This window comes from Schistocerca nitens, chromosome 11 (genome assembly GCF_023898315.1).
Source record: "Schistocerca nitens isolate TAMUIC-IGC-003100 chromosome 11, iqSchNite1.1, whole genome shotgun sequence".
Lineage (NCBI taxonomy): Eukaryota > Metazoa > Arthropoda > Insecta > Orthoptera > Acrididae > Schistocerca > Schistocerca nitens.
In genome coordinates this window covers 67,365,255-67,391,786 of record NC_064624.1, presented here as the reverse complement: position 1 = coordinate 67,391,786, position 26,532 = coordinate 67,365,255, and the positions used below count along the sequence as shown (strand labels likewise).

The 26,532-nt window shown below is 40.9% G+C and overlaps 1 protein-coding gene across 3 annotated transcripts in view; it reads left to right on the top strand.

The window, feature by feature from the left end:
- Window positions 1–26,532, top strand: part of LOC126212924 (zinc finger protein 99-like) — a 245,526-nt gene that overhangs the window by 3,529 nt on the left and 215,465 nt on the right. For all 3 annotated transcript variants that reach the window (XM_049940429.1, XM_049940428.1, XM_049940430.1), the window contains exon 3: window positions 3,897–3,959. In XM_049940429.1, coding sequence (XP_049796386.1) covers window positions 3,897–3,959 — 63 coding nt within the window. The remainder of the gene's footprint in view (window positions 1–3,896; window positions 3,960–26,532) is intronic.

Genomic DNA, 26,532 nt, shown 5'->3' with positions numbered 1-26,532 from the left:
ATAGGTGAAACAAACCCTAGCCTAAAATAATAGTCTTATAAGATTAATTGAAAGCTGTAGAATTTATGAATACCAATTATGCCAATTTGAACACTGGTTAACTGTGGATTGGAACCTCAGAAATTATTGAAATACCACATGGAAGTTTCTCTCACAACTTGTGATGCTTCAGTGGGTGGACTGAACATTTTCTGTGGCCCTTGAGAACACATTTAGCACATTATATTAAGTGAAAGACACCTAAATTTCAAAAGCACATAAAACTTAATTTTTAGTCTGTGTATGTTTTGTATCATAAACAGATGCATTTGACTAACCTCCCCACTATGAAGCAGTGATTCCTATTCCTCGGACCAATATCTTATTGTAAATTGTCACACCAAATGCATATGTGGCAGTTCTCATTCCTGAAACATACTATCAATGTATTTTCTATCCGATACATTGTTTCCCAGAAATGTATGTCATCAAGTAGTCTCCAAGTAGATAACCATTTCTTAAATTATGCAGAGTGAAAGCCAAAAAAGTAGCTCTATCATATTGTCTCGTTTCCACCAGTGAAAATGAATGGCTTTCATTAACTTGCAGAAGAATAAGATTTCTTTATTTTAAATTATATCACCTGCTTTTACTGCAAACAAAATATTATTTGGTATTTGTAATGTGTCAACATCATGCTACATTTACACCCACAGGAATGATACTGTGGCTGTGCTGAAATTATTCAATTACAGAGTGCTACAGTAATCATTATCAAAAGTCTTCAGTGCTTTTTAGCATACACATCTTTACACTCCCAGTCCAGATTTGTTGCTGTCATACTAATTTATTATTTGTTTTTAATATACACACAAAATTTAATCATGTGATGTGCTGCTAACATATTAATCAGACTTTAATGTATCATATTAGAAGTAGCTCAGCTGCAACTTAAATTGCACATGGTGTATAAATTTTCAGCAATGGTTGTTGATATACTTTGCTTTAAAAGCCATGACCGGTTTTGCATCAGTGGAGATAAATCTTCAGGTGATCTGTACAAGAAATTGAAGCATTAAAGATTTACAATAGCTCTAAAAAATAGACGTGTCCTAACATCAAATGCCATATATCAATTTGAGCTGAGTACTCAAGTTTTTTTACTTTTTTAAACAGTCATGATGTGGCTTAGTAAATGCTAAGAGCCAAGTCTTAGTGTTCATCATATGTTATATCAATAGCATGCTAAAAGTGGTTGTTGAGTGCAGTACCCTGATTTTCATAGTGCAGCACCTACAAATTTGAATGGAGGCTAGTAATTGAATGGCCTGTTTCATGTAAATGGGTGTTTAAAGCTGACCTTGAACCTGCACTGTTACTATGTTCTTTAAAACATACGTCAAATCCTTTTTCCTGTTTGGTCTATATATTAGAATCGTAATTGTCACACTTGTTGCAATGCATACCTTATGATTTAAAGTTATCCTGCATTGTCTCCTCCCTAAGCCTAAATTTTAGACCACTAATATTTGGGACAAAACAGGCCAGAAATATGTTCTTAGAGACCGGCTATTTAGCAACCTTACTAGAAGTAATATCATAATAAGATATCCTATGATATTTACCATCACTATAATCCCTGTTACATATTGGGGTGAGCATAATTGATGTACTAGATGATGCAGAGCAGCTCACATTATTATACCCTATGTTCATTTTCTGCAACACATTTCTGTTAATACAGTGGATGAAGTCTGCATTGTAGCCATTTGAATATGCTATAAACTGGATTATCATAAATTCTGTCGTGAGCTTCACATGACAAAGACACACTGTGTGGTCTGTGAAGCAATGCCCAGGAGGCCACCTTCTTATATTCCACAGTGTGTGGTTAGAGGAGCTTTGAATTACTAGGTGTGAAATAGTGTATATATCATAGCTGGCTGTATTATCATCAATCCTGATGGACAGATACAAAAAGGAGAGAGCCACATCACCACTCTCCTACATGGTGAGTTGGATATTATCACACATTTTATTAAACTCCCCCAGAGAATCACTGCAATCCTGAGAAGAACCATTTAAAATGTAAAGCCAGTCCCCATGTTTCTTGTCGTAGATAGCATCAATTCAATCAAAGACTCGCACTAGTGCCATCTCACATGTGGCTCATTCTACTGACCCATTAGTATTGGTAACACTGACGCTGTGCATACTTCTACAGCATGGTAAGATGTTTGAGGCTCTATTATACTTCTCTTCCAAAGTTAAGACACGTTAATGTGGTGATTTTAGTTAGTTCCCATAATTGCTTTTAAGTCAGAAATTTTAACTGTTTTATCTGGTTTCCTTTCTCATATAGATGCAGCATGATTCCAGTCAGTTTAATCTTGAGAATGAACAAAGTGAAGAAATGTATCAGAACCCAGCTCACATTGATATATGGTCCTTCATGGTAGGACACATCTATTTCTAAACCCATTGTAATTTCTTGTACAGATCACACGAGCATACATCTCTACTGATGTGAAAACTGGTTACGACTTTTTAATGAAACTATTTTAACAGCTAGTGTGGTTGGTTTCACTATTAACTTCCAGTAAATTACAGTGTTTGAAATTAATGAGGGATCTTAATTTTTGCTTGTTTTCTTTAAAATCTAGCAAAATGTTTGTTTCAAGCCTGTGATACTCTTGAGATTTAATGGCAAATTGAGACAGATTTTTCTGTCTTTGTGAAATATCTATTACTTCCTTCATTTCACTTGTCTTGTAAGTTTCTGTAGAAGCAGTGCCAGCTCAAATGCCGGAACTTGCATGAGAATGTTAGCTTGCAAGAATATATCTGGGCATATTGACTATTTAACTGGATAAGTCAGTGTCTAATTGAAGTGGACTGGACATTCACTGTCAGCCCAGCCTACGAAAACCAGGGCAGTGATGAGTATCCCTCCACTTTGATCCTTTGAACCTTGAATATCTCATTACATTTCTGTTACTTCTTTGCAAGAATTGTTTTTCCCATATTTAGGGCTTTCATTTTTTGAATAGTTTTGTGTGTGTACCCTAGGCATCAGAAAATAAGCAGTTTGAAAAAAGACAGATGTTCCTTGATGTATTGCACCTGCCTCTAGTATGTTAATACTATTATTTGGAGTAACCATAGAAATGGGGGATTATATGCTACCATTGACAGGTGTGTTACTTTTGTTGCAAAGCAGAATGTTTTTTCCATTTAATAAAATGTGTGTTTTATGCCAGTGTAATTGCTATTCCAACATTTACTGGTAAGGTGTATGGTGATGGCTTTATATTGACAAACATGAAATAGTAGCAAAGGGAAAAGTGTGAAGTGCAATTTCCTAAAAACTGCTAAAATACATTATTATGAGTGTTATCATAAGTTTTTCATTGATTGGCGACTCCATGTTGTCTTGTGCACTACGACCAGATAACAGGTATACTTGAAAAAAGAGACAGCATTGGTCGTATATTTTTTACTATTGCAAAATCGATTTTCTGTCACTGAGTGACCATCTTCAGTGCTATATTGTATAACTTAAATTGATCGCCGTAAGCTCAGTGATAACAGTGCATCCCAATTTAAGTTATACAATATAGCACTGAAGATGGTCACTCAGTGACAGAAAATCGATTTTGCAATAATAAAAAATATACGACCAATGCTGTCTCTTTTTTCAAGTATATAAGTTTTTCACTTTGAAATAAATCTTACTGAGTTCACGTCACCCGGAATTTCTCTCTCGGAAGGAAATGTAGTGATAAAATGATTATTCTTGTTAAACTGTGTAGTAACAATTTTTCTTAAGAGTACTGTAGTTAAACTTACAGTTCATAAAAAATTTGAAAATCATGACATCTTAAGCCACCAATTAAAGATTTTTACTCTTATCACAGGTCCAGATTTACCCATCCACCATAAATGTAAAAGAAGAATTGCAGGAGTGTGTGAATCAAGAGGTAATTCTAGGATTTAAATGAGTATATAATTAAGTACATTTATATGACAGTTGTTGTGGATATAATATAATTGATAACAATTGTAGCTGTCCATTTGCATTCAGGTTTTCATTGTAATGGCTATGATGGTAAATGGTGCCAGACTCTCAGTAATATATTAGACCCCTGTGGACAATGAGGAAAACAAGGCAAAATTCAGAATGTATGGGCTGAAGTATTAACTTTGAGCTAGTGGAACAGTTGTAGAATATATATTTGCAGAATTATTTCTTACATATGTGAATATAGATAGGAATTCAATGTGGCTGGTTTGGTGTACATATAAAGCAAATCGTGGAAATCACTGCTGTAACCAGAACTGGAGTCAAGATTTCTTGCTTTTGAGACTTTTTGTCGGAATGATAAGGCTGTCCAAGCATGCATCCTGGGTTGTGTTAGAATCTCATTCTTGTGGTTATAGTGCCTAATGGTGGATGAGAATGTCTGTAAAAAAACTGGAAATCCGAGTTTGTTTTGGGAAATCGAAGTACTTGTTTCTGTTGTGGCAGAAGTAAATTTCTACTTAGTCATAAATTGTTGTTATATCTGTTAATTTCTAACTTATGTTTCTTATATCCTTATTGAAATCTTTTTGACAAAGTGGTGAACTTCTGGTATTTGAAATAATTTTTTGTCCCTATAAATATATTTTTTACATAGATGATGCAGGTTGATACATATACACTCCTGGAAATGGAAAAAAGAACACATTGACACCGGTGTGTCAGACCCACCATACTTGCTCCGGACACTGCGAGAGGGCTGTACAAGCAATGATCACACGCACGGCACAGCGGACACACCAGGAACCGCGGTGTTGGCCGTCGAATGGCGCTAGCTGCGCAGCATTTGTGCACCGCCGCCGTCAGTGTCAGCCAGTTTGCCGTGGCATACGGAGCTCCATCGCAGTCTTTAACACTGGTAGCATGCCGCGACAGCGTGGACGTGTGCCGTATGTGCAGTTGACGGACTTTGAGCGAGGGCGTATAGTGGGCATGCGGGAGGCCGGGTGGACGTACCGCCGAATTGCTCAACACGTGGGGCGTGAGGTCTCCACAGTACATCGATGTTGTCGCCAGTGGTCGGCGGAAGGTGCACGTGCCCGTCGACCTGGGACCGGACCGCAGCGACGCACGGATGCACGCCAAGACCGTAGGATCCTACGCAGTGCCGTAGGGGACCGCACCGCCACTTCCCAGCAAATTAGGGACACTGTTGCTCCTGGGGTATCGGCAAGGACCATTCGCAACCGTCTCCATGAAGCTGGGCTACGGTCCCGCACACCGTTAGGCCGTCTTCCGCTCACGCCCCAACATCGTGCAGCCCGCCTCCAGTGGTGTCGCGAAAGGCGTGAATGGAGGGACGAATGGAGACGTGTCGTCTTCAGCGATGAGAGTCGCTTCTGCCTTGGTGCCAATGATGGTCGTATGCGTGTTTGGCGCCGTGCAGGTGAGCGCCACAATCAGGACTGCATATGACCGAGGCACACAGGGCCAACACCCGGCATCATGGTGTGGGGAGCGATCTCCTACACTGGCCGTACACCACTGGTGATCGTCGAGGGGACACTGAATAGTGCACGGTACATCCAAACCGTCATCGAACCCATCGTTCTACCATTCCTAGACCGGCAAGGGAACTTGCTGTTCCAACAGGACAATGCACGTCCGCATGTATCCCGTGCCATCCAACGTGCTCTAGAAGGTGTAAGTCAACTACCCTGGCCAGCAAGATCTCCGGATCTGTCCCCCATTGAGCATGTTTGGGACTGGATGAAGCGTCGTCTCACGCGGTCTGCACGTCCAGCACGAACACTGGTCCAACTGAGGCGCCAGATGGAAATGGCATGGCAAGCCGTTCCACAGGACTACATCCAGCATCTCTACAATCGTCTCCATGGGAGAATAGCAGCCTGCATTGCTGCGAAAGGTGGATATACACTGTACTAGTGCCGACATTGTGCATGCTCTGTTGCCTGTGTCTATGTGCCTGTGGTTCTGTCAGTGTGATCATGTGATGTATCTGACCCCAGGAATGTGTCAATAAAGTTTCCCCTTCCTGGGACAATGAATTCACGGTGTTCTTATTTCAATTTCCAGGAGTGTATCTTTGGAATTGTAAGTATATGAGTGTGGTGTAGGGAAGAGGAGGGAAGGAAAGCATGAATAGCTTTTGAGAAAATACTTTGATATGCTTGGTTTTCCATGAAATTATCACGAGATCGTCAGATGTTTAGAATGTTAGTGAAGTTATTTTTCCTAATCATACACCAAAGAATGTGTGTGTGGTATATACGGCTTAGCATGTTTCTGGTGGTGTTTCAGTTCTTTATGCTTTGACTGTTTTTGTGACAGATACAACCCTGGGGAATACACTGGTTCTTTTGTAGTATAAAAATAAAATTGAACATACTTCTGTGACAACAAAAGGAAAAAGTCATATGAATAGATTTTGACATGGAGTGCAAAAAGTTGAACCCTTGTTATCAGCCACTATGCTACTAGTTCACTAGGTATAACACCATGTGTGCAAACTGACACAGTAACAAAGAAACTATGCCAGTCATTTTCTTGAAAGCTGTTGATTGTTGACACCTATGACAAAATAATGTCCATGTGCTTTTATGCTTCTTTCACCATATGAATTTTTGACTGTGTGAGAGTGCAACCTATTGTGGCTCCTCCTTGTAAGGTGTAGTTTCAGGAAATTGCTGCTGTAACTCCATACCCACACATAGAACATGGAGTTCTTAGAGTAGTTCCACATCAATGCCCATGGGCCCCAAACATCAGTCGTGAGAAACTAACATACAATAGAGATTAGTTACAACATCCTGCATCCCTGAGGACTGCTGTGCGTGACTTAGGCATGTGAAAGTAAGATTAAACCATGGAAACCGACAGGTTTCATTTCCTGCAATTGTGAACTTTTTTATTCCCTCTTTCTGACTTCCAGATTGCATCACACTGGTACTGGGATGATGAGTGTCAAGTGGCAGACACTTGCCACTTACACCTCAAATTACCAGAGTGCTAAAAATGAATCGAATAAATCTTCAATTACGCATACTTGGTGTTTGTGAGCTGTGTAGAAACATTTTCAAAATGGACATACTTATGGAAGAAATGATTTAGGTTTCATCTAAAAATGTTTTAATTCGTTTCATCTAAATTTGTTGCCTTACCAGTGCTCAACTTTCTCATTATTCCATGTTGATATAATGTGCCAGGTGTCTTGTCTCCATGCCTATTTGTTCTTCTGGTTTTACCCCATTTATGTGACTCAGCTTTTTAGTTAAGCAAGAGCTGATTGTAGAGTTGTCTCAGGAGATGTGGACAGTGAGTATCTTGAAAGCATTAAGCATTTCCAATAGTCTCCAACATGAAATGAAATTAAAGTAGCACCGTCCACTGAGTAAGATCCAACCACTAGTGCCGTAATATTTACAATAGCGTTTTTTTTTTTAAATTACACCTTGTTAATTCACGTATGAATGTTGTGATAGCCTAGAGGTGTCATCAGTGTGAAATAATCAAGAAATAAATTAATGTGCAAAATGTGCCAACTGCAAGATATTACATAGAAGTTCCAATCTGTGCTCACCTTAGGGTAACATCATCTTGTTAATTTGGTTCCTCTGTGTTGTACACTGTCTGACAATTGAAAAGCTCATTCATCGGGTGCTTTTTGCTGTTATTGACAAAGTACCATCAGGTGTTATATTGAAAATGTTCAGAATAGACAATACTTTTCGCCTCTTTGGTTTTTGTGGAATGAATGACAGTTTTGCATAAGAAAAACTGTTTTCAAGAACATAATATTAAAATGAATGTTGTTTGCTTATAATGTTAATAGTGTCTGGTGATACCTAAGCAAATTGCTTCTAGTTAATGAGATTTTCAGTTTGCTTAATGCAGAAAGCCAAAATTGTGTGTGACAGCTACAGAAGAGGAGAGCTGCGGAAAAGTTTTCCATGCTCTTTATTTATGAATTCCATTCAATGCATCTGAATATTATTCATAACTATGCTTTAGACCCAACTCAGAGTTACAGAACTGCGAATAAAACACAGTGACCTATTTGGCGTTTCTGCTCCCATTCATTGCAGTGGTAGGCAGCAACACTGTGTCTTCAAAAAGTGAGCTTCCAAGGAGTCAGCCAGCTCAAGATTCACATCAGCTGAGCAGCTGTATTCTGCCTGTTGCTGGTCTAATAGCTATTTGATGGTCGATTTATTTCCTGATTTGTTTCACAATTACCCTGATATATTCACTAGATTTTTTTGTCATTTGGATTAAATGTTCTGAATTATTCTCTTGTAAGCAATGACATAGTGGTAGAAAATATATGGTTTTCAGTCCAGGAAGGTCATTTCAACAGAAACTACAACTTCCTTTGCTATTTAAAATGGGAATTTTGTCTTGGTCATCATTGGGACAATAAGGGAACCATTGTTTGACCTAGTCATATGCTAGCTTAATGGTTAAGTGTTTGCCCTTAAAGTGGAATAGTGTGTTAGTTTTCTGTATTAAGCTAGTTGGAGACAAAATTTTTACATTTTCTGTGAACGAGCCACTAGCATGCACATCAATAATCGCTAAAGAAATCCTCTACCATAAGTGTGTGACTACCTAGATTCTGTACCCTGTAGATCTAAATATGAAAAATTTGCTGAATTGCACTCTTGTTAGTGTCTGCTTTGTATTGGTGTTGTGGCACTGAACGATTTAACTGGATTTCATTATGTATCTACCCCTATTGCTACATCTGCATATTTTCATGGTAGTCCTGTAATGCTACTTCAGTCTGACTGTGGACCAAATGTAGACAGACTGTTTTGAAGCTGAAAGTATGTATTATCCTGGTAATGTGTAACAATTTGGGATACTTTGTAATACTGAAAGAGACTGTCATCATAGCATTACCATGATAAGCTGTAATACATGTTTATTAGTACAGTGCGAACGAAGTAGCAGTTTTTCGTTACTTTATTGAACTTAGCAGATAAACATAAGAGATAAATATGGCAGTTTAGTGTCCCACATCATCTAAAATAAACTGACAGTGTTCAGGTAGTTCTATGACTTCACATCTAACGACAAAAGAGCAGCATGTGCTCCCTTTCTGAAACAATCACTGCTTTTGAAATCATTTTCAGTTTTCCTACAAAAGCAGTATCTTATGACTTCCTTTCACTACTACTTTAAATTAGCTGCTAACTGTCCCAAGTTAAGTGATGAATCTTAGTACTTCCTGTCATATATCTCCTGGAAACTTTGTAGTGGCCATAGTAATCTACATTGCAAGTACCATATTACATGATCAATGAAACAAGAGAAAGTGTCAGAAAAGATTTGAAGCAACTGTTGGCAACACAAATCTGTATTTTGTTCATCATATTGGGATTAAACAAGATGAGGATAAATCATGGAAGCAATGAATGAGCTTGTTAGTATGTGTTATCTATGGTAGATGTGGGGGTGAAAAAATGTATGAAAGTGTACAGCTGCACATTTGCCTGTATGGTTCTGCTTCAATTGCCATACACCCAGTTTTTCCTTGTGACTCCACAATTTGATTTATTACTCTGTGGCTTTGACATGTTGGCCTTATAGCCATAATATCTCCACATCTTGGTGGTATTCCTGATATTCTAGTTGTGTAGGGCACTAAAAATGTAGGTACAGTCCATTTGTGGTGAGCAGTACACGATGTCTTACTGTTTATTGACATTTTGTGCAGTGACAATTTGCACACATTTTTAGTTTTGTTAAAATAATTTTTGTTACAGTGCAACTAATTTTCATTTTTCAGTGCCCTCAGGGGCTCATCATTCATTTGCTGGTTAAGGGCTTGGCAACCCCTAAGTTACTGAGCTGGGGACAGGTAAGCTCCTCCAGTTCCCTGTCACTGTAAGCTCTGGACAAGCTTCAGTGACAACTTCCGGCTTGACACTGGAACATTGTGTCTTGGCTTGACCACTCAGATCGCAAAGTTGGATTATATACAGATGATGTGACTTACCGAACGAAAGTGCTGGCAGATCAATAGACACACAAACATACACACGGAATTCAAGCTTTTGCAACAAACTGTTGCCTCATCAGGAAAGAGGGAAGGAGAGGGAAAGACGAAAGGATGTGGGTTTTAAGGGAGAGGGTAAGGAGTCATTCCAATCCCGGGAGTGGAAAGACTTACCTTAGAGGGAAAAAAGGACAGGTATACACTCACGCACATACACACACACACACACACACACACACACACACACACAAGCAGACATTAATTTGAACCCAACAATTACATTTGTTATTGTCACTGTTGCATTTCGAAATCTTTCCTGTCATCTTATTTTCTCTTTCTGTTTTTGCAAGTAGTTTCACTTTGTATTCACCTTCCCCTCTTTACCGAATCTACCATACAATTTTATCCCACCTATATATACTCAATAATACGTAACCCACTTCCAAACCATAACCAAAAAAAAAAATTTTTTTTTCCCGCTTTCAACAATACTGCTGCTACAAAATCCACCGTTTCCAGTTCACAAACAGTTCCTTTCAGCTATTAAACAGCCATTTCGGCTAGTTCCAATAACTTTCGCTTTTTTTCCATTTCCGTTTTTCCCACATCACCGATCTTTTTTAGCCGCTTCCCACAGGTTTTAACGTCATTATTTCTTCGTCAGACAATTGTTAGCCTCATTCTCACAATCTGCCACCACAAAACCACTCCTTTTAATACATTTACACGCAGTTTTTTTGAAATTTTCCCGAATTGCTCCACCCTTTAACGTGTTCTGGCGGCAACACAACCACATAACCTTTGTGCACATCGTTGTCTACCAACCCAAGTTCACCACAGGATCAACATAGCCCAGCTATAACCAACACCTTTTCGCCCTTTTTTCACACCAGATCTCCAGTTGCTTTCTAGTTCACCTTATCTCTCGCCATTTATTTTCATTTTCATTTCAGCCTCATGTTACACTTTCCACCTTCTAATACCATGTCACCCTCACAACATTCCTACAACGACAAAAAGGCCTTTACAAATGTCTGCTTGTGTCTGTGTATGTGCGGATGGATATGTGTGTGTGTGCGTGAGTGTTTACCTGTCCTTTTTTCCCCCTAAGGTAAGTCTTTCCGCTCCCGGGATTGGAATGACTCCTTACCCTCTCCCTTAAAACCCACATCCTTTCGTCTTTCCCTCTCCTTCCCTCTTTCCTGATGAGGCAACAGTTTGTTGCGAAAGCTTGAATTTCATGTGTATGTTTGTGTTTGTTTGTGTGTCTATCGACCTGCCAGCACTTTCGTTCAGTAAGTCACATTATCTGTGTTTTTAGATATATTTTTCCCACGTGGAATGTTTCCATATATATATATATATATATATATATATATATATATATATACAAAATCTGCATGCTGATGAGACACATGGCTGTTGATGTGAAACAGTCATTAGCAGGCAACCTGTGGGGGGAACCTGCCACGCTGTAGTTGTAAGAGGCTTACCTATGCTCATGGGACTCTGTCTATGTGGACTTCTATTTTCCTAGCTGCTAATGGGACCAAGATGGATTCTTCGAAGTTTCCTCTTCCATTTCTCAGTGGGATGGGTGGGCCACTGCTAGGTACAAACACCCAATCAAATAAGAGGGATCATGTAGAGAGGCCTCCAGACTCAGGTGTTATACAGAATTTGTCCATGAAGAGCAACAGTACACATGCTGCTGGTCAGAATGTGTTTTTAATTGCGAAATGGAAAGAGGGCAGTTTCAAAAAGGTTTCACCTTTTTAGATTCAGAAAGATTTGATGGGTATCGCATGTTCACTGAAATCCATCAAACTACTATCTAATGACATGCTACTGGTGGAAACTGGTAGTTCCCAACTAGCAACACATCTCGGGAAAGCTAAATGCCTTGGAGAATATGCCATTGACATGGAGCTCCACAACACCTTGAATTATAGCAAAGGTTTTGTGACCTGTAGAGATCTTGTCAACATTCCCAAGGTTGTTCCCACAAAGCCACCCCAGGCCAAGAAAGCAAATGAGAAGGTTTAGCCACAGGCAAAAACATGCAGTAGACTGTCAGACCATGTCAATGTCATCCAACTTGATAGCTCTGCTGCTACTGCTTCAGAGCCAGTGGACTCCGAAGTCCGCCCAGAGCAACTACTCGTATTTTGCCCCAAAATGGAAACTCCAACCACTATAGGCTCCCCATCCCAGAGGTAAGACAAGGTGAAGTCCAACCATCATGATAAATGGCTCCCATACCAAAGTGGAACATGAGTGGGTTCAGGAATCGTGTGGAGGAACTGAAACACCTGGCACGGGTACAGTCCCTGTGCTTGTGTTTACAGGAAACACATTTCAAAGCTACTGATGCCTCTGTTCTACAGGGCCGGCCTCCACAGTAAGGATGACCTGATGAGGGAACGAGCCAAGGGAGGTGTCGCTGTGTTTGTCAATAACACACACCACTCGTCACCCTCTTCCCTTAGTTACTGACCTATGAGCAGTAGCCATTGGGGTTCATGCAAGTCTGACAATTCCTATCTGCACTCTGTACTTACCTGTGCAGGATGCAATAGGTTCCAAGGCTCTCACAGGAATTATTGAACAGCTCCCCTGCCCATTTCTCTTACTGAGTGGCTTCAATGCCCATGATGTCTTATGGGGCTCACTCTATACTTGCCCCAGGGGCTGAGTGTTGGAGAACCTCATCATGTCTCAGGAGCTGTGCATCCTCAACACAGGCAGTCCCACACATTTCTCAGCTGCTACTGGGTCATCCTCTGCCAAGGACCTTCCTTTCTGCTCTCCAGCCCTTGCACACTCAGCACAGTGGGAAGCAACTGATGACCTCACTACAGTGACTACTTCCCACTTTGTGTTCACCTGCTGGATGGAGGATTGCTGGACCAGCCACTGTCGAAATTGACAGCCAGTAGGGCTAACTGGGCACCGATCAGCTAGCTGGCTGTTTTTCAATGCCATGCCAGCATCAAGGAGTGGGTTGACCACATCACACATGAGATCCATCATGCCACTGACCATCCATACCATAGTTTTCAGGTCGTCTTAGGAGGTGACCTGTATCTTGGAGGACAGATGATTGTCATTCAGCCATCCGGAACAGGCATGTGGCTCTTTGATGGTGCAAATGCTACTTGACAGCAGACAACCTCACAGCCTTTTGAGTCACGAGAGCCATGGCTCGATGTGTGTTTAAGGAGAGCAAAAAACAGTCATGGCAAACATTCCTGGACTCCATCAATCATTCCACTTGTTCTATGAAAGTAAGAGAAGCCATCAGGAGGGTTTTTGGTAAACACAGTTGTTTGCCAATAGCAGCAGTTGTGAAAAAGGTGTGTCTCTATATGACACCCAGTGATATCACTCGGATGCTGGCTATCATTTTGCAAAAACCTTAGCCACCGCAAACTGGGATCTGGCGTTTTGTTGCTACCGTGCTGATGTAGAGAGGGGCATGTTGGACTTTAGATCCAACAGCTCTGAGGCCTACAACTGTCCTTTCTCCATGTGGGAGCTTGAATTGTCAGTGTCTTGGACTCAAGACACTGCACCTGGTCGCGACCAAACTGGGTACTACATGCCTCGTCATTTTCCAGTGGCATCAAAGGAAATTCTCAAATGTTTTAATCTTATATTGCAATCAGGCGACTTCCCCAACTTATGGAGGAAAGAACCCAACATCTCCCAGTTGGTACAGGAATGTTGCCTTCATGAGCTGCATAGGAAAGTCCCAGGAACAAATGGTTAACCGTTGTCGGGTCTGGTTGTTAGAGACAGGCAGCTCTTTGGGCAGTGTCAGTGTGGATTCCAGAGATTTTGGTCCAATGTCGACAACATGACCCTGTTAGAGGTGGCTATTCAGCAGTCTTTCCTACATAACCATCACTATATTGGTATTTTCTTAGATATCAGTAAGGCATGTGATAGTACTTGGAGACACTGTATTCTTTCACAACTGCATCAGTGGGGCTTTTGTGGCTACATCCCCATCTTCACACGGCCTTTCCTGTCTCAGTGGTATTTTAGGACTCGAGTTGGTGACTCACTGTCAGTTGGTTTTGAGCAGGAGAATGGTGTCCCTCAGGGCAGTGTTTTAAGTGTTACTCTCTTTGTCGTAGCCATAAACAGTATCATGTCTACAGTAATGATTCCTGTGCAGTACTCCTTAACTGTGGATGACTTTGCTGTTTTCTGTTCTCCTTCAGTGTTGCAACAGTGAACAATCAGTGCAGCTTACAGTGTGGAGGCTAGAGGCACGGTTTGCAAAGACAGGTTTTAAATTTTCTGCAGATAAGTGAGTGTGTGTGTGTGTGTGTGTGTGTGTGTGTGTGTGTGTGTGTGTGTGTGTGTGTTTGTGTGTGTTTTTATCATTTTTGTCGTATTTTTAATTTACTTGCCTTGCACATGAGGGTAACAATTCTAGATTTTAGAGTCTGTGAGGTTTTTGGGCCTAATTTTTGACTCAAAATTGTCGTGGTTGCCATACTTGAGAGACCAGAAAGTCAGAACCCTCAAGGCACTGAGTATCTTAAAGTGCCTTTGCCACCAATCTTGGGGAGTGGACAGGGCATGTGCACTCCAGTTTACAGGGCTTTCATGCATTTGCAGCTGGACTATGGGTGCACGGTGTATGGCTCAGCAAAGCCTTCTTATGTGAAGAACATTGACACTGTCCACCATGGGGAGAATAGGATGGCCACGGGTGCTTTTAGGACCAGACCCATACCTCTGTGCTGAGGCCAGAAAACTGCCACTTACCACCCGGCAGCAGCTTCTCCTGGTGCATCAGGTATGTAAGGTCCTCATAACTCCAACTTCACCCGCACACCATACTGTTGCTCGTTCATCTCTGGAATGCCTTTTCTCCAACCATCCATGAGCCACAATGCTGTTTCATGTCTACATGTAGCATGTGTTGGAGTCACTCGGTGTGGAGCAAGCACAACCCTGAATCCAAGGTTTTACTCATCTGCCATCCTGGTTACTGTAAAAAGCGTAGATTGATTTTAGATTTGGTGCAGTACAGGAGAGATTGCACTCGTGCTTGCATTTTTATGTGATATTTTCTGATGTTTTAGCTGAGCAACACAACTATGTAGCTGTTTATGGGTGGGTAAAAACGGGGATTCTGCTGGTTGCTGTGTTGCTTTCACAGATTGTGTCCTCAAGATCTGACAGCCTCCACTGCCTTTGATGTAGAATTATGTGTGATCTTTCAGGCACTGGAGCAGATGAAACGTTCTTCCAGTGCTAACTTTGTAGTATGTTCAGATTCTGTAAGTGCCCTTTCCTTGCTGACATGTTTGTACCCAGTGGATAAAGTATCCCAGACTATCCCTGATGCCACCCTCCAACTATGACAACTGGCGAAGGAGGTGTCTTTCTGCTGGGTACTAGGGCACATGGGAATTGCAGGAAATGAAAGGGGAGATCTAGCAGCCAAGGGGCATGTCTTGATCCTGAGGTATTTCAGTGTGCCATCGCCCTGCATAGTATGACCTCCCTGTTGAGCCCCAGAGTTCTATGTTGGTGTGAGGATGAGTGGTTGAAAATGACCAACAGTAAGCTCCATGTGGTTAAGCCCACAACTCAGCCATGGCGTACCTCCTTCCAGCCATATATCAATGGGATAAGGTCCTCTTCACGTAGGCCACAGTCCTATGATGCATGCCTTCTTTCTCTGGTGAGAGGATCCTCCATGTGTGACACTTCTGGTGTACAGATCACTGTGTGCCACATGTTATTAGACTATATTTTGTTTTCCAACAAGCAGGCTGTGGCTGATTTGTTGAAAGAAATGCAATATATTTTATATAATGACCAAATGAATGTGGTTTGAATTTTAAAGTTTTGTGAATTGTTTACCTTTTTTACCAAGATTTTAGGGAACAGGTTTTCATTTGTTCACAAGGTGACAGGGTTTCTCATATTTTACGTAAGTGGTCAGCCAGTGACATTTTCCTCTGCTTTCCTTTAAACTTCTTTCTCAGTTTGCTTGTGTTTTAGTCTCCTGTATAGCATCTTTACTTTCTCATTGTCTTAGTGTGTTTCATACATTTTACTAATTTTTCCACATTCTTTTCTTTTAATTTGTGTAAGAGTGCTGATAACCTCATTGTTGAGTTGCCGTAAGCGCCAAACACTTCCATCACATTGGCGTCTGGTAGCATGCTCGACTGACAGTTGGCTGGAGCTGTCTGTGGATAGCAGTAAGGATTGTAAACTACCCATGAAGTTCTTTGTATTGCTAGTGCATTTGTGCCTAATCAATATTTGGCATCTCGTGACCACCTTAACTCAAATATTGCTGCCAATGTTTGGCATTATGCAGAGAGATCAAGCTAAATTCTTGTAGTGTTATCTTTCCATAACGATGAAATAATCTGAAGTCATTATGTTTATATGAGATTGAGATGATAAATTTAATTTTTCAATCCTAGGAAGGTAATTCCACACTTAAGTTTCGACTGGTTTTGTATTTCAGGTTGTGAACTGTCTTCATTAACTACTACAAGAGCAGTAGCAGAGAGTTAAGTGAATCAGTGTCATGTTTGCTTTGTGGCACCACGTTTGTCTCACTGTCTAAGGCAAGGGTAGTTGCTGGCTCAGATCTCTCTGGACTGCCGATGTGTGTCACTTAAGTTTTTTTCTTTTTTTCTTTGGGAATAGCCAGAGCAAAGTCTGGTAACAAAGTGCCAAACAAATCTTTGCATTGTGCCACCTAAAAAGCAGCATACTTGTATTTCTTTTTATTTTTGTCAACATTCTTCTGTAATGCAGTAAACATCATTCGTTATTAGTTTGTTATTTGTTCACTGGCAAGACCTTTCCTATCCCTATGTGGCACCTGTGCACATGACCAATGAATCTGGGAGAATGAAATGTTGGATGGTTTTCCATGCGGAATACACATTTTAGAAAGGATCAGAAGATAACAATGCTTAAAAACCAAACATGCTTTGAGGGCCTGTTATAAAAAGAGTACAACAAACATTTCACCACATAAATATACTTAGCACAGCTAAGAATTGGCAACATCGCTGCAACTATTAGGCAACCCTGTGATAGTGCACTTTGGCATGTGGTTCTAAATTGTTTCAGTAAATTCACTTGGAATTCCCTCTGGATTTCGTTGACTTTCACTATATAATCCTCATGTAAGATGTGACAGAAAATTTAATTTGAAACAAATACTAACAAAGAGATAGAGGGGCTGGCCAGTACTTACCTCAGCTCAGTACAGCCGATAGATACACAAAAAACAGAACCGAAAATTTATGTTCCTAGCTTTCGGAACAAATGTTCCTTCATCAGGGAGGAGAGAGGGGAAAGAAAGGGAAGCCAACTTCCCTCTGACAACCATGCCTCCATCCTTGCTACCCTCCCTGTTTTCCTTTCCCTGTCGCTTCATAACCTGTGTTGTGAGTAACTCAATCCACTTTCCCTTCTTCCCTTTCTTTCCCCTCTCTCCTCCCTGATGAAGGAACATTTGTTCCGAAAGCTAGGAACGTAAGTTTTCGGTTCTGTTTTTTGTGTATCTATCAGCTGTACTGAGCTGAGGTAAGTAGTGGCCAGCCCCTCTATCTCTTTGTTAGTATTTGTTTCACATCTTTATATGAGATTTTCCATTAATCATTTAGAAAATTTAATTTTTAATTTTGAGCTACTGAAAAGCCAAGCTTCACATAAGGAACAACAGGTCTTACCTTTAACATTGTCATGAGGCTCAGTGGCCAATATTGTGTTGAGGGAGATCTGCTTCCAGCAGTGTATTGTTAGCTTAGTTGTTCCCAAACTCTGTTGTAATCCAATGGTGGTGCAAGTCCTCAGTACTAATCGAGTGCAGACCTGTGTGGTCTAGGTTATTATTTTCTGTTTCACTTAATTCAGCTGGAAATTGCTAGAAAAAATTCTTTAACAAAATCTGATGAAAACCTTTACGCACTACATCTCCTCAAAAGCTTGACTCGCTAAACTGTGTTAATGGTCATAGATGGCTGCTTTGTGAAGCCAAGCTGCTTCATTACACAAATGTCTCTAAAGAACTTTGACTTGACCATTGACCATAAAAATTTGATCTCTGTTGGTCCATCATGGCCAGGGGAGTTGGCTGGTATGTAATTGTCAATATCAATAGAATTCACCAACAGCTGTATACTTTTAAGGTATTATTTTGTTTTATTGTGAAAGAAACCAGCTTTGGCATTTCATTATACCATCTTCAGGCACTTGCATAATAAGAGAATACATGTAGCATGTAAGGCTCTGCAAAGAAAGCTTACAGAAAGTGACGGATAATGAATCATAATACTGCTTAAGCTTAAAAATGAAAGTAGTGGCATTAAATCAAAGCTTTGTGTACATCCAGCACAGTAGACCAAAACATGTGCATATTTGTTAGTCATAAAACAATTTCACACCACAGATTTACAAGGGAACATGTAAATACATTAAAAAGATCAGCATTAGACAGTACACAATCAAGGGCGCTGTTGAAACAAAGCTCATTTTTTAATTCTTTTTTTCCTTTTGTTATAGATGAGGAAGTGCCTAGTATATATGAGGACCAATCTACATTTAAAGTAAAATATTATACAGTAAACTATGAAGTACAATAGTATGCATATTACCATCCCAAGCACTATCACAGAGAGTGTTACAACTAGTTGTCACAGCAGAAACAATGCAAAACCCAACAGCAGTCGACTTATCAAGAGAAAATAGCATGCAGTGTGAACACTAAGAATATTCACAATTACCTTGTGGCCTAGGTCATACAGCAAATTGAATATATATGATTTGGTTTCCTTTATATCCCTTAACAGGTTGGCATTACCACAGTGAAACAAACCAACAAGAATCTCAAATCATACTTAAGTAAGGCGACTCCTCTAAGTTCTCATCCAACAACATCGTACAGTTTCACTGGGAGTATGAGGCACTACCTTAACGACCTATCTATAGAAGAAAAACCATCTAAATAAAAATTCATAGCAAGTCACTATAGGGATCATGAGTATGGAAAAAGTAAAAGGTAAATGAATGTGCGAAAACCACCATATCATAGTTACATGAGTAACATCATCTAACACCATTAACACCAAAACTTGGCTATAGTAATGGCATCACAACATAGTTTGGACAAGAAGAGAATAGAAGCTTTTGAAATGTGGTGCTACAGAAGAATACTGAAGATTAGATGGGTAGATCATATAACTAATGAGGAGGTATTGAATAGGGTTGGGGAGAAGAGAATTTTGTGGCACAACTTGACTAGAAGACGGATCAAGGGATCACCAATTTAGTATTGGAGGGCAGCTTGGAGGGTAAAAATCGTAGAGGGAGACCATGAGATGAATACACCAAGTAGATTCAGAAGGATGTAGGTTGCAGTAGGTACTGGGAGATGAAGGAGCTTGCACAGGATAGAGTAACATGGAGAGCTGCATCAAACCAGTCTCAGGACTGAGGACCACAACGACAACATTTCCCCTAAGTTGCATGGGGAAGTAAGGACAACGCTGACATGCTGATAAACTAACCAGGTCCTAATCATACTCGTAAGGTGTAGTCAAGACATACTGAATTCCCACAAGTGAACTAGGGAATGTGTCAGTTTGGGTCTAAAAATGCAACTGGCTTAAAGGTGGTAGCTGATAACAGATAACACTATATTTCATTATAAGGAAGCAGTGAAACGCTTCATTGTCGTAAGTGTAAAAGTAGCATATAAGATACCAAGAAACTGAAAACATGGTCACTAATAAAAATTTGCTGCCTGCCAAGGGAGTAAACTGCTATGAAGTGGATACAAAGAGTTGTAGAAGACAGGATGTATGAGCTCATATGAAGGTGACATATTGTACACCTCAGCTAAACATTCAGTGCGTTATAGTGAGGTTGAAAAATTACGTTCATACTAACATTGTTAGACATAAAATATCGAAGAAGAAATGTATAATGTCGGAAACGACAGGTCAAACATATAAGGGCTTCAATAATGTAGAGGTACATAAATATTACTGAACAAAAGTAACACCTATTGTCCAAAGATAAACCCCCAAAAATAACAATATGAAATTTACAAAAACAAGTCCCATGAATGACATATGACTAAGACACTGACATGCCATAATTATCATGGGTTATTCTAGCTCTGGATTATATATATACAGGGTGTTACTAAAAGGTATGCCCAAACTTTCAGGAGACATTCCTCACACACAAAGAAAGAAAATATGTTATGTGGACATGTATCCGGAAATGCTTACTTTCCATGTTAGAGCTCATTTTATTACTTCTCGTCAAATCACATTAATCATGTAATGGAAACGCACAGCAACAGAACGTACCAGCGTGACTTCAAACACTTTGTTACAGGAAATGTTCAAAATGCCCTCCGTTAGCGAGGATACATGCATCCACCCTCCGTTGCATGGAATCCCTGATGCGCTGATGCAGCCCTGGAGAATGGCGTATTGTATCACAGCCGTCCACAATACGAGCACGAAGAGTCTCTACATTTGGTACCGGGGTTGCGTAGACAAGTGCTTTCTAATGCCCACATAAATGAAAGTCAAGAGGGTTGAGGTCAGGAGAGCGTGGAGGCCATGGAATTGGTCCACCTCTACCAATCCATCGGTCACTGAATCTGTTGTTGAGAAGTGTATGAACACTTCGACTGAAATGTGCAGGAGCTCCATCGTGCATGAACCACAAGTTGTGTCGTACTTGTAAAGGCACATGTTCTAGCAGCACAGGTAGAGTATCCCGTATGAAATCATGATAACGTGCTCCATTGAGCGTAGGTGGAAGAACATGAGGCCCAATCAAGACATCACCAACAATGCCTGCCCAAACATTCACAGAAAATCTGTGTTGATGACATGGGGATTCTCGTCAGCCCACACATGTTGATTGTGAAAATTTACAATTTGATCACGTTGGAATGAAGCCTCATCCGTAAAGAGAACATTTGCACTGAAATGAGGATTGACACATTGTTGGATGAACCATTCGCAGAAGTGTACCCGTGGAGACCAATCAGCTGCTGATAGTGCCTGCACACGCTGTACATGGTACGGAAACAACTGGTTCTTCTGTAGCACTCTCCATACAGTGACATGGTCAATGTTACCTTGTACAGCAGCAACTTCTCTGATGCTGACATTAGGGTTATCGTCAACTGCAGGAAGAATTGCCTCATCCATTGCATGTGTCCTCGTCGTTCTGGGTCTTCCCCAGTCATGAGTCATAGGCTGGAATGTTCCGTGCTCCCTAAGACGCCGATCAATTGCTTCGAACGTCTTCCTGTCGGGACACCTTCATTCTGGAAATCTATCTCGATACAAACGTACCGCGCCACGACTATTGCCCCGTGCTAATCCATACATCAAATGGGCATCTGCCAACTCCGCATTTGTAAACATTGCACTGAGTGCAAAACCACGTTCGTGATGAACACTAACCTTTTGATGCTACGTACTGATGTGCTTGATGCTAGTACTGTACAGCAATGAGTCTCATGTCAACACAAGCACCGAAGTCAACATTGCCTTCCTTCAATTGGGCCAACTGGTGGTGAATCGAGGAAGTACAGTACATACTGACGAAACTAAAATGAGCTCTAACATGGAAATTAAGCATTTCCGGACACATGTCCACATAACATCTTTATTTGTGCGTGAGGAATGTTTCCTGAAAGTTTGGCTGTACCTTTTTGTAACACCCTGTATAAAACAAAAGGCAAAAAGAGTTGTTTCAATGGCACCCTTGATTTTATACTGTCTAGTGCTGATCTTTTTAATGTATTTACATTTTCCATTGTAAATATGTGGTGTGAAATAGTTTTATGACTAATAAATATGTACACATGTTGTAGTCTATTGTGCTGGATGTACACAAAGATTTGGTTTAACCCCACTAATTTTATTTTTAAGCTTTGTTCACCTTTATATACTACATGTATACTCTCTTATTATGCATGGGCCTGAAGATGGAATAATGAAATGCCAAAACTGGTTACTTTAAGAATAAAATAAAATAATACCTTAAAGTATACTGCTGTTGGTGAATTTTGTTGATGCTGACAAATACAAATTTGAGTTCTGTTCATCACGTAGGAAGCATATGTCAGGGGAGTAGTTGTGAAGTGAATATAGTTCCTCTGTGTTAAATCTGTTAAATAGGATTTAGGCATCCCTGTAGATGTTTACTCACTTTAACATTAGCAATTTCCTTCCACTCTGTGGAGCTCCAAAAAATAGATATCTTTGTTGGTTTGAATCTTAACTGAATGCCTTAAATATCACTTTTGATCAGCTTTAAGTTCTCCATGAATCTGTATGTGCACAGACAATGTATAGGGAGCCTGTATTGCTATAGTTCATGCACTACAAGGTGTCCACATAGTTTATCACATACATTTACCATAAGAAATAAAACCATGGCAGTAATAATCATTATAGCATGAAGAATCACTTCTAATGGGAAAGAAACTGGATATAAAGCATTAAAGAATAACATTAAACAACATAGTACTGTAGTCTGATTGGATCACAAACTATAAATTAATTTTGAGTCATACCCATGTCTTGCATATTAGTGTAATACAATACTCATCATATAAAAGCAGGCCATCTGCCTCCGTTGCTACTGAGTGGCGGCAGAACACACACATAGAAGGAGGTTATGTGTATGTTCTGCCACTGCTTGATGAGTAGACTTTGTCTATCCACTTACATTACTTTGTCAAAAATTGTTTTTGCTATATTAGTCCATTGCTATTGAGTTTGAAATGCAAATTGTAGACTTTTAGGTGGGGCATTTCTGAACAACAGTAAAGCATTTTATGCTTTCCAGAGCAGTGAGTGGTATCTAATACTTTCAACAAAGTGCGATGGAGCCCCGCGACAGTCACTACCAGATGCCGCAAGTGTGGAGATCTATGATGAATGCAATGTTCAGAGGCAGGCAGTCTGCCAAGAAATCTTTCGCAAAAATGTTATTGCTTGGAACTATTATCAGCAGTGTGTCAGAAAGGAGAAAATATATTGCAGCTGTGTTACCATTACCCTAAAGACTTTTAACATTCAGATGAAAAGTGATGAAAAAATTTGTATAAGGAGCAGTTTCAAAAGTGAAATGACACATTTAGATGACACATTGTTTACTGCTACACCATGGGTCTACATGTATCATAACATGTTGAACAGGAAGTAAGACTTGCTAGAGGAACTGCCAAATCTACAGTGTTGCCAGATTGTGCAGGTAACTGGTCATTGGGCATGACCAGGTTAATTGTCGCATATCATAATCATTGCAGATTTATATTCAGCAGCAGCTAGACAGAGGCTAAGTTTTATGCCGGAGAGTGTATGTGTGTGCAGCTGCATTGGCTGAATTCAGAATTCCAGAAGTGCAATTCTGGAAGTTGACTGGGCTGAGGGGTTGTGCCAGGTGGAGTGGGTGCTGAGAGAAAAAGAGCCAGAGGGTGGGTTAGGGAAGAGCGGCTGACGGCTTGGAGGGAAGTGGAAGATATAAAAGATAGGAATGCTTGAGGGAGAGGCAGCAGGTGCAACTACCCCCCTCCCAGTTTCAGAAGCTCTTCTCCCAACCACCCTTCCTGCCACTCCCATCTCCCCCCAGCCTGTGTGTTTGTGCGTGTGTGCGTGTGTGCGTGTGCGCGCGTGCGTGCGCGCGTGCGTGCGTGCGCGCGTGCGTGTGTGCGTGCGAGTGTGCGCGTGCGCATGGGGAGGGGATGTGGGGTCCATAGGTGTGATGTGAGTAATGAGTGCTGATAACAGCACTTTCCTTGGGAAATGCTTTTGCACAACTTGCAGTTACTGTGAATAAGTCTTAAGGCATTTCAGAAACACTCAATCTCAGATTAAAAAAAGGGAATTTTGAACTATTTGATGTGACTAGTAAGTTTATTGAGTTCTGCAGCAGACAATAATTGAACATACTTTGCAGAAACACACTCTAGTGTTAAATGACATTAAGTCGTTGGTTGCAGGAAGGCGATAATTTGACTACTGATTGTGCACATGTGCTTAAGCACTACTGATGAATAGAAATAGTGAGCACAGAGTAGTCTGTTACTAAAGTCATGTTTATTGGCCAAAATGGAGGCTAAGTTGTCTCAGTGGCTACATGTTGGACTACGGATCTAAATAGTTTAGGGTTCTGGTTTTTTCGCACTTACCACTTTCTGCTAATCTGGTATGTGCAAAATGCTGAGTTTCGCCATAGTTGGAATCCATATTAAACGATAGGTCATCATATACAGCATGACAGTTATTGAACAATATGAAAAAAATGTAAATTAGTTACAAACTACATTGTGCACAGACTTTATTTAACATGTAAATGTCACTATAGATATTTGGATTTCGGTTATGACATGCTCGACATGCCTAAAATCCTTGGCGATGATGGCCAGGTGAATCGCGAAGTTCTGCATGACCCACTGAAGTGTCAGAACACCATGGCGGTCGATGACCTTCTGAAAGGCTGTTTACAGCTCAGCAGAGTTTTTGGGTTATTGCTGTACACCCCATCTTTAATATAACCCCACAAAAAGGAGTCCCCTCAGGGGCGCAGAATTCGTTTGCTGAGTACGGGCTTGGTGCCCTCAGGGTGCCTGGCTGGGGACTGGTAAGTGCTGCCAGCCCTCTGTCACCATAAGCTCTGGGCATGCTTCTGTGACAACCATGTGCACATCAGTGGAATGTTGTACGTTTTGGAGAACGGGGGTCATGGCTTCACCGTCTGGAGCACAAGGAAGGTACGCACCAATAAAAAAACAAAACACCACCTCAACCTCAAGGTGTGCTACATGCTGCTGAGGCGAATGGCTGTTGTAGTAAAACAGTCTCTAGTGGGCAATCTTTGGGGCACCTGCTGCCGCCAATTGTATAAGGCTTGCTCAGGCATGCAGGGCTGTGCCTGGGTTGACGGTAGTTTCTCTAGCATCTCGTGGGATCCCTATGGAATGGTCTCGTCAAGCTGCTGCTGCTACTACTACTGACGGGACGGGTGTACTGTCAGGTAGTACCTACACCCACTCGTCAGAAAGAGCTTGGTTGGTCAGTCCTCCCGAAAAGAATTCTCGGAATCTTGGTAACAGGGTATTAGGGTGCCATAACACTTTCATTGTAATCACGTGAACAGGGGGAACGTTTGAGAAGGTATCCTCTTTATATATTCGCAAGTTATTGACAGGTATTGCTGGGTCTCTAAAAAGTGTCAAACTACTTTGTAATGGAACACTTGTAGTTGAAAATGCTGATTCAATTCAAATATCTAAGCTCTTGGGATGTATGGCCTTTGGTGACTACCCGGTAGAGTCTGAGTTGCATAGCACCATTAACTTTAGTAAGGGGGTGGTTACCTGCTCCAGTGTAATGGAGGTGGACCCAGCAGAGTTATGGGAAGAATGGGAAAATATGTGTATCACGGAATTGCAGAACTGTATGAGGAGAGTCAATCGCAAATTGGAAAAATCGGCAGCATTTATTCTAACATTTAGTACTCTGGAATTACCTGAACATATCCTTGTAGGCTATATCTGTCTCAAGGTTTGCCCGTTTGTTCCTAACCCAGTGTGCTGCTACAAATGCCAAAGATTTGACCATACCACTATGAGGTGTAATGGGAGGGCTGTGTGTGGCAATTGAGGAGACTCAGCTCATGAATCAGTCAATACTTGTACACTTCCTCCGAAACGTGTAAACTGCTCTGGGGATCACCCAGAGTGGAGCAGAGAGTGTGAAGTTAACAAGGGAAGGAAAATTCAGGAGTTGAAAGTCAAGAGATGCATACCCTGTGGTGAAGATAAAAAACCTCTCAAAGCTGTGCAACCTCTGGTTTTGGCTACTTCTTTCTTGTCTGCCCTTAAGACGCCTATCACCAAGTGTGGTGCCTCCACACACTCATACCACAGATTCAAGTACAAGCACATGCACTTGTTAGTGTACCTGCAGGGGAAATGCTCCACTTGAAACTGAAGTCATTCAGAAGCCATCAGCAATGGTCTTACCACCTAAGCCACATACCACTACAAAACATCAGAAGCCAACTAAGCTATCCCTGCAACTCAGGTGACCAGCTCCTCCCATCAGTAAAGAAAAACGTCCTTTGAAAAGTAGTTCCAAGTCCAAGAAAGCTGTAGTTAAACCTCTGGATTGGCAAGCTCTCTCCCTGTGTAATAGGGACTATGCTCTTGAGAATATGGACTTCCAGTCAGAGGAACTGGAGAGCAGGGAACTGGCTAACATTCCCCCTGACCTCTGTGTTGCAGTGGAAATTGAATGGATATCACTTACATTTGGAAGGACTACAGCTCCTGGACCAGGAGAGACAGTTCTGCATCTGCTTACAAGAAACACATCTTAGTCACCAACACACCTGAATTATGGGGTTACCACCTTTGCAGGAAGGACAATACTAGTGGAGACAGGGTTAAAGGTAGAGTAGCTGTTTC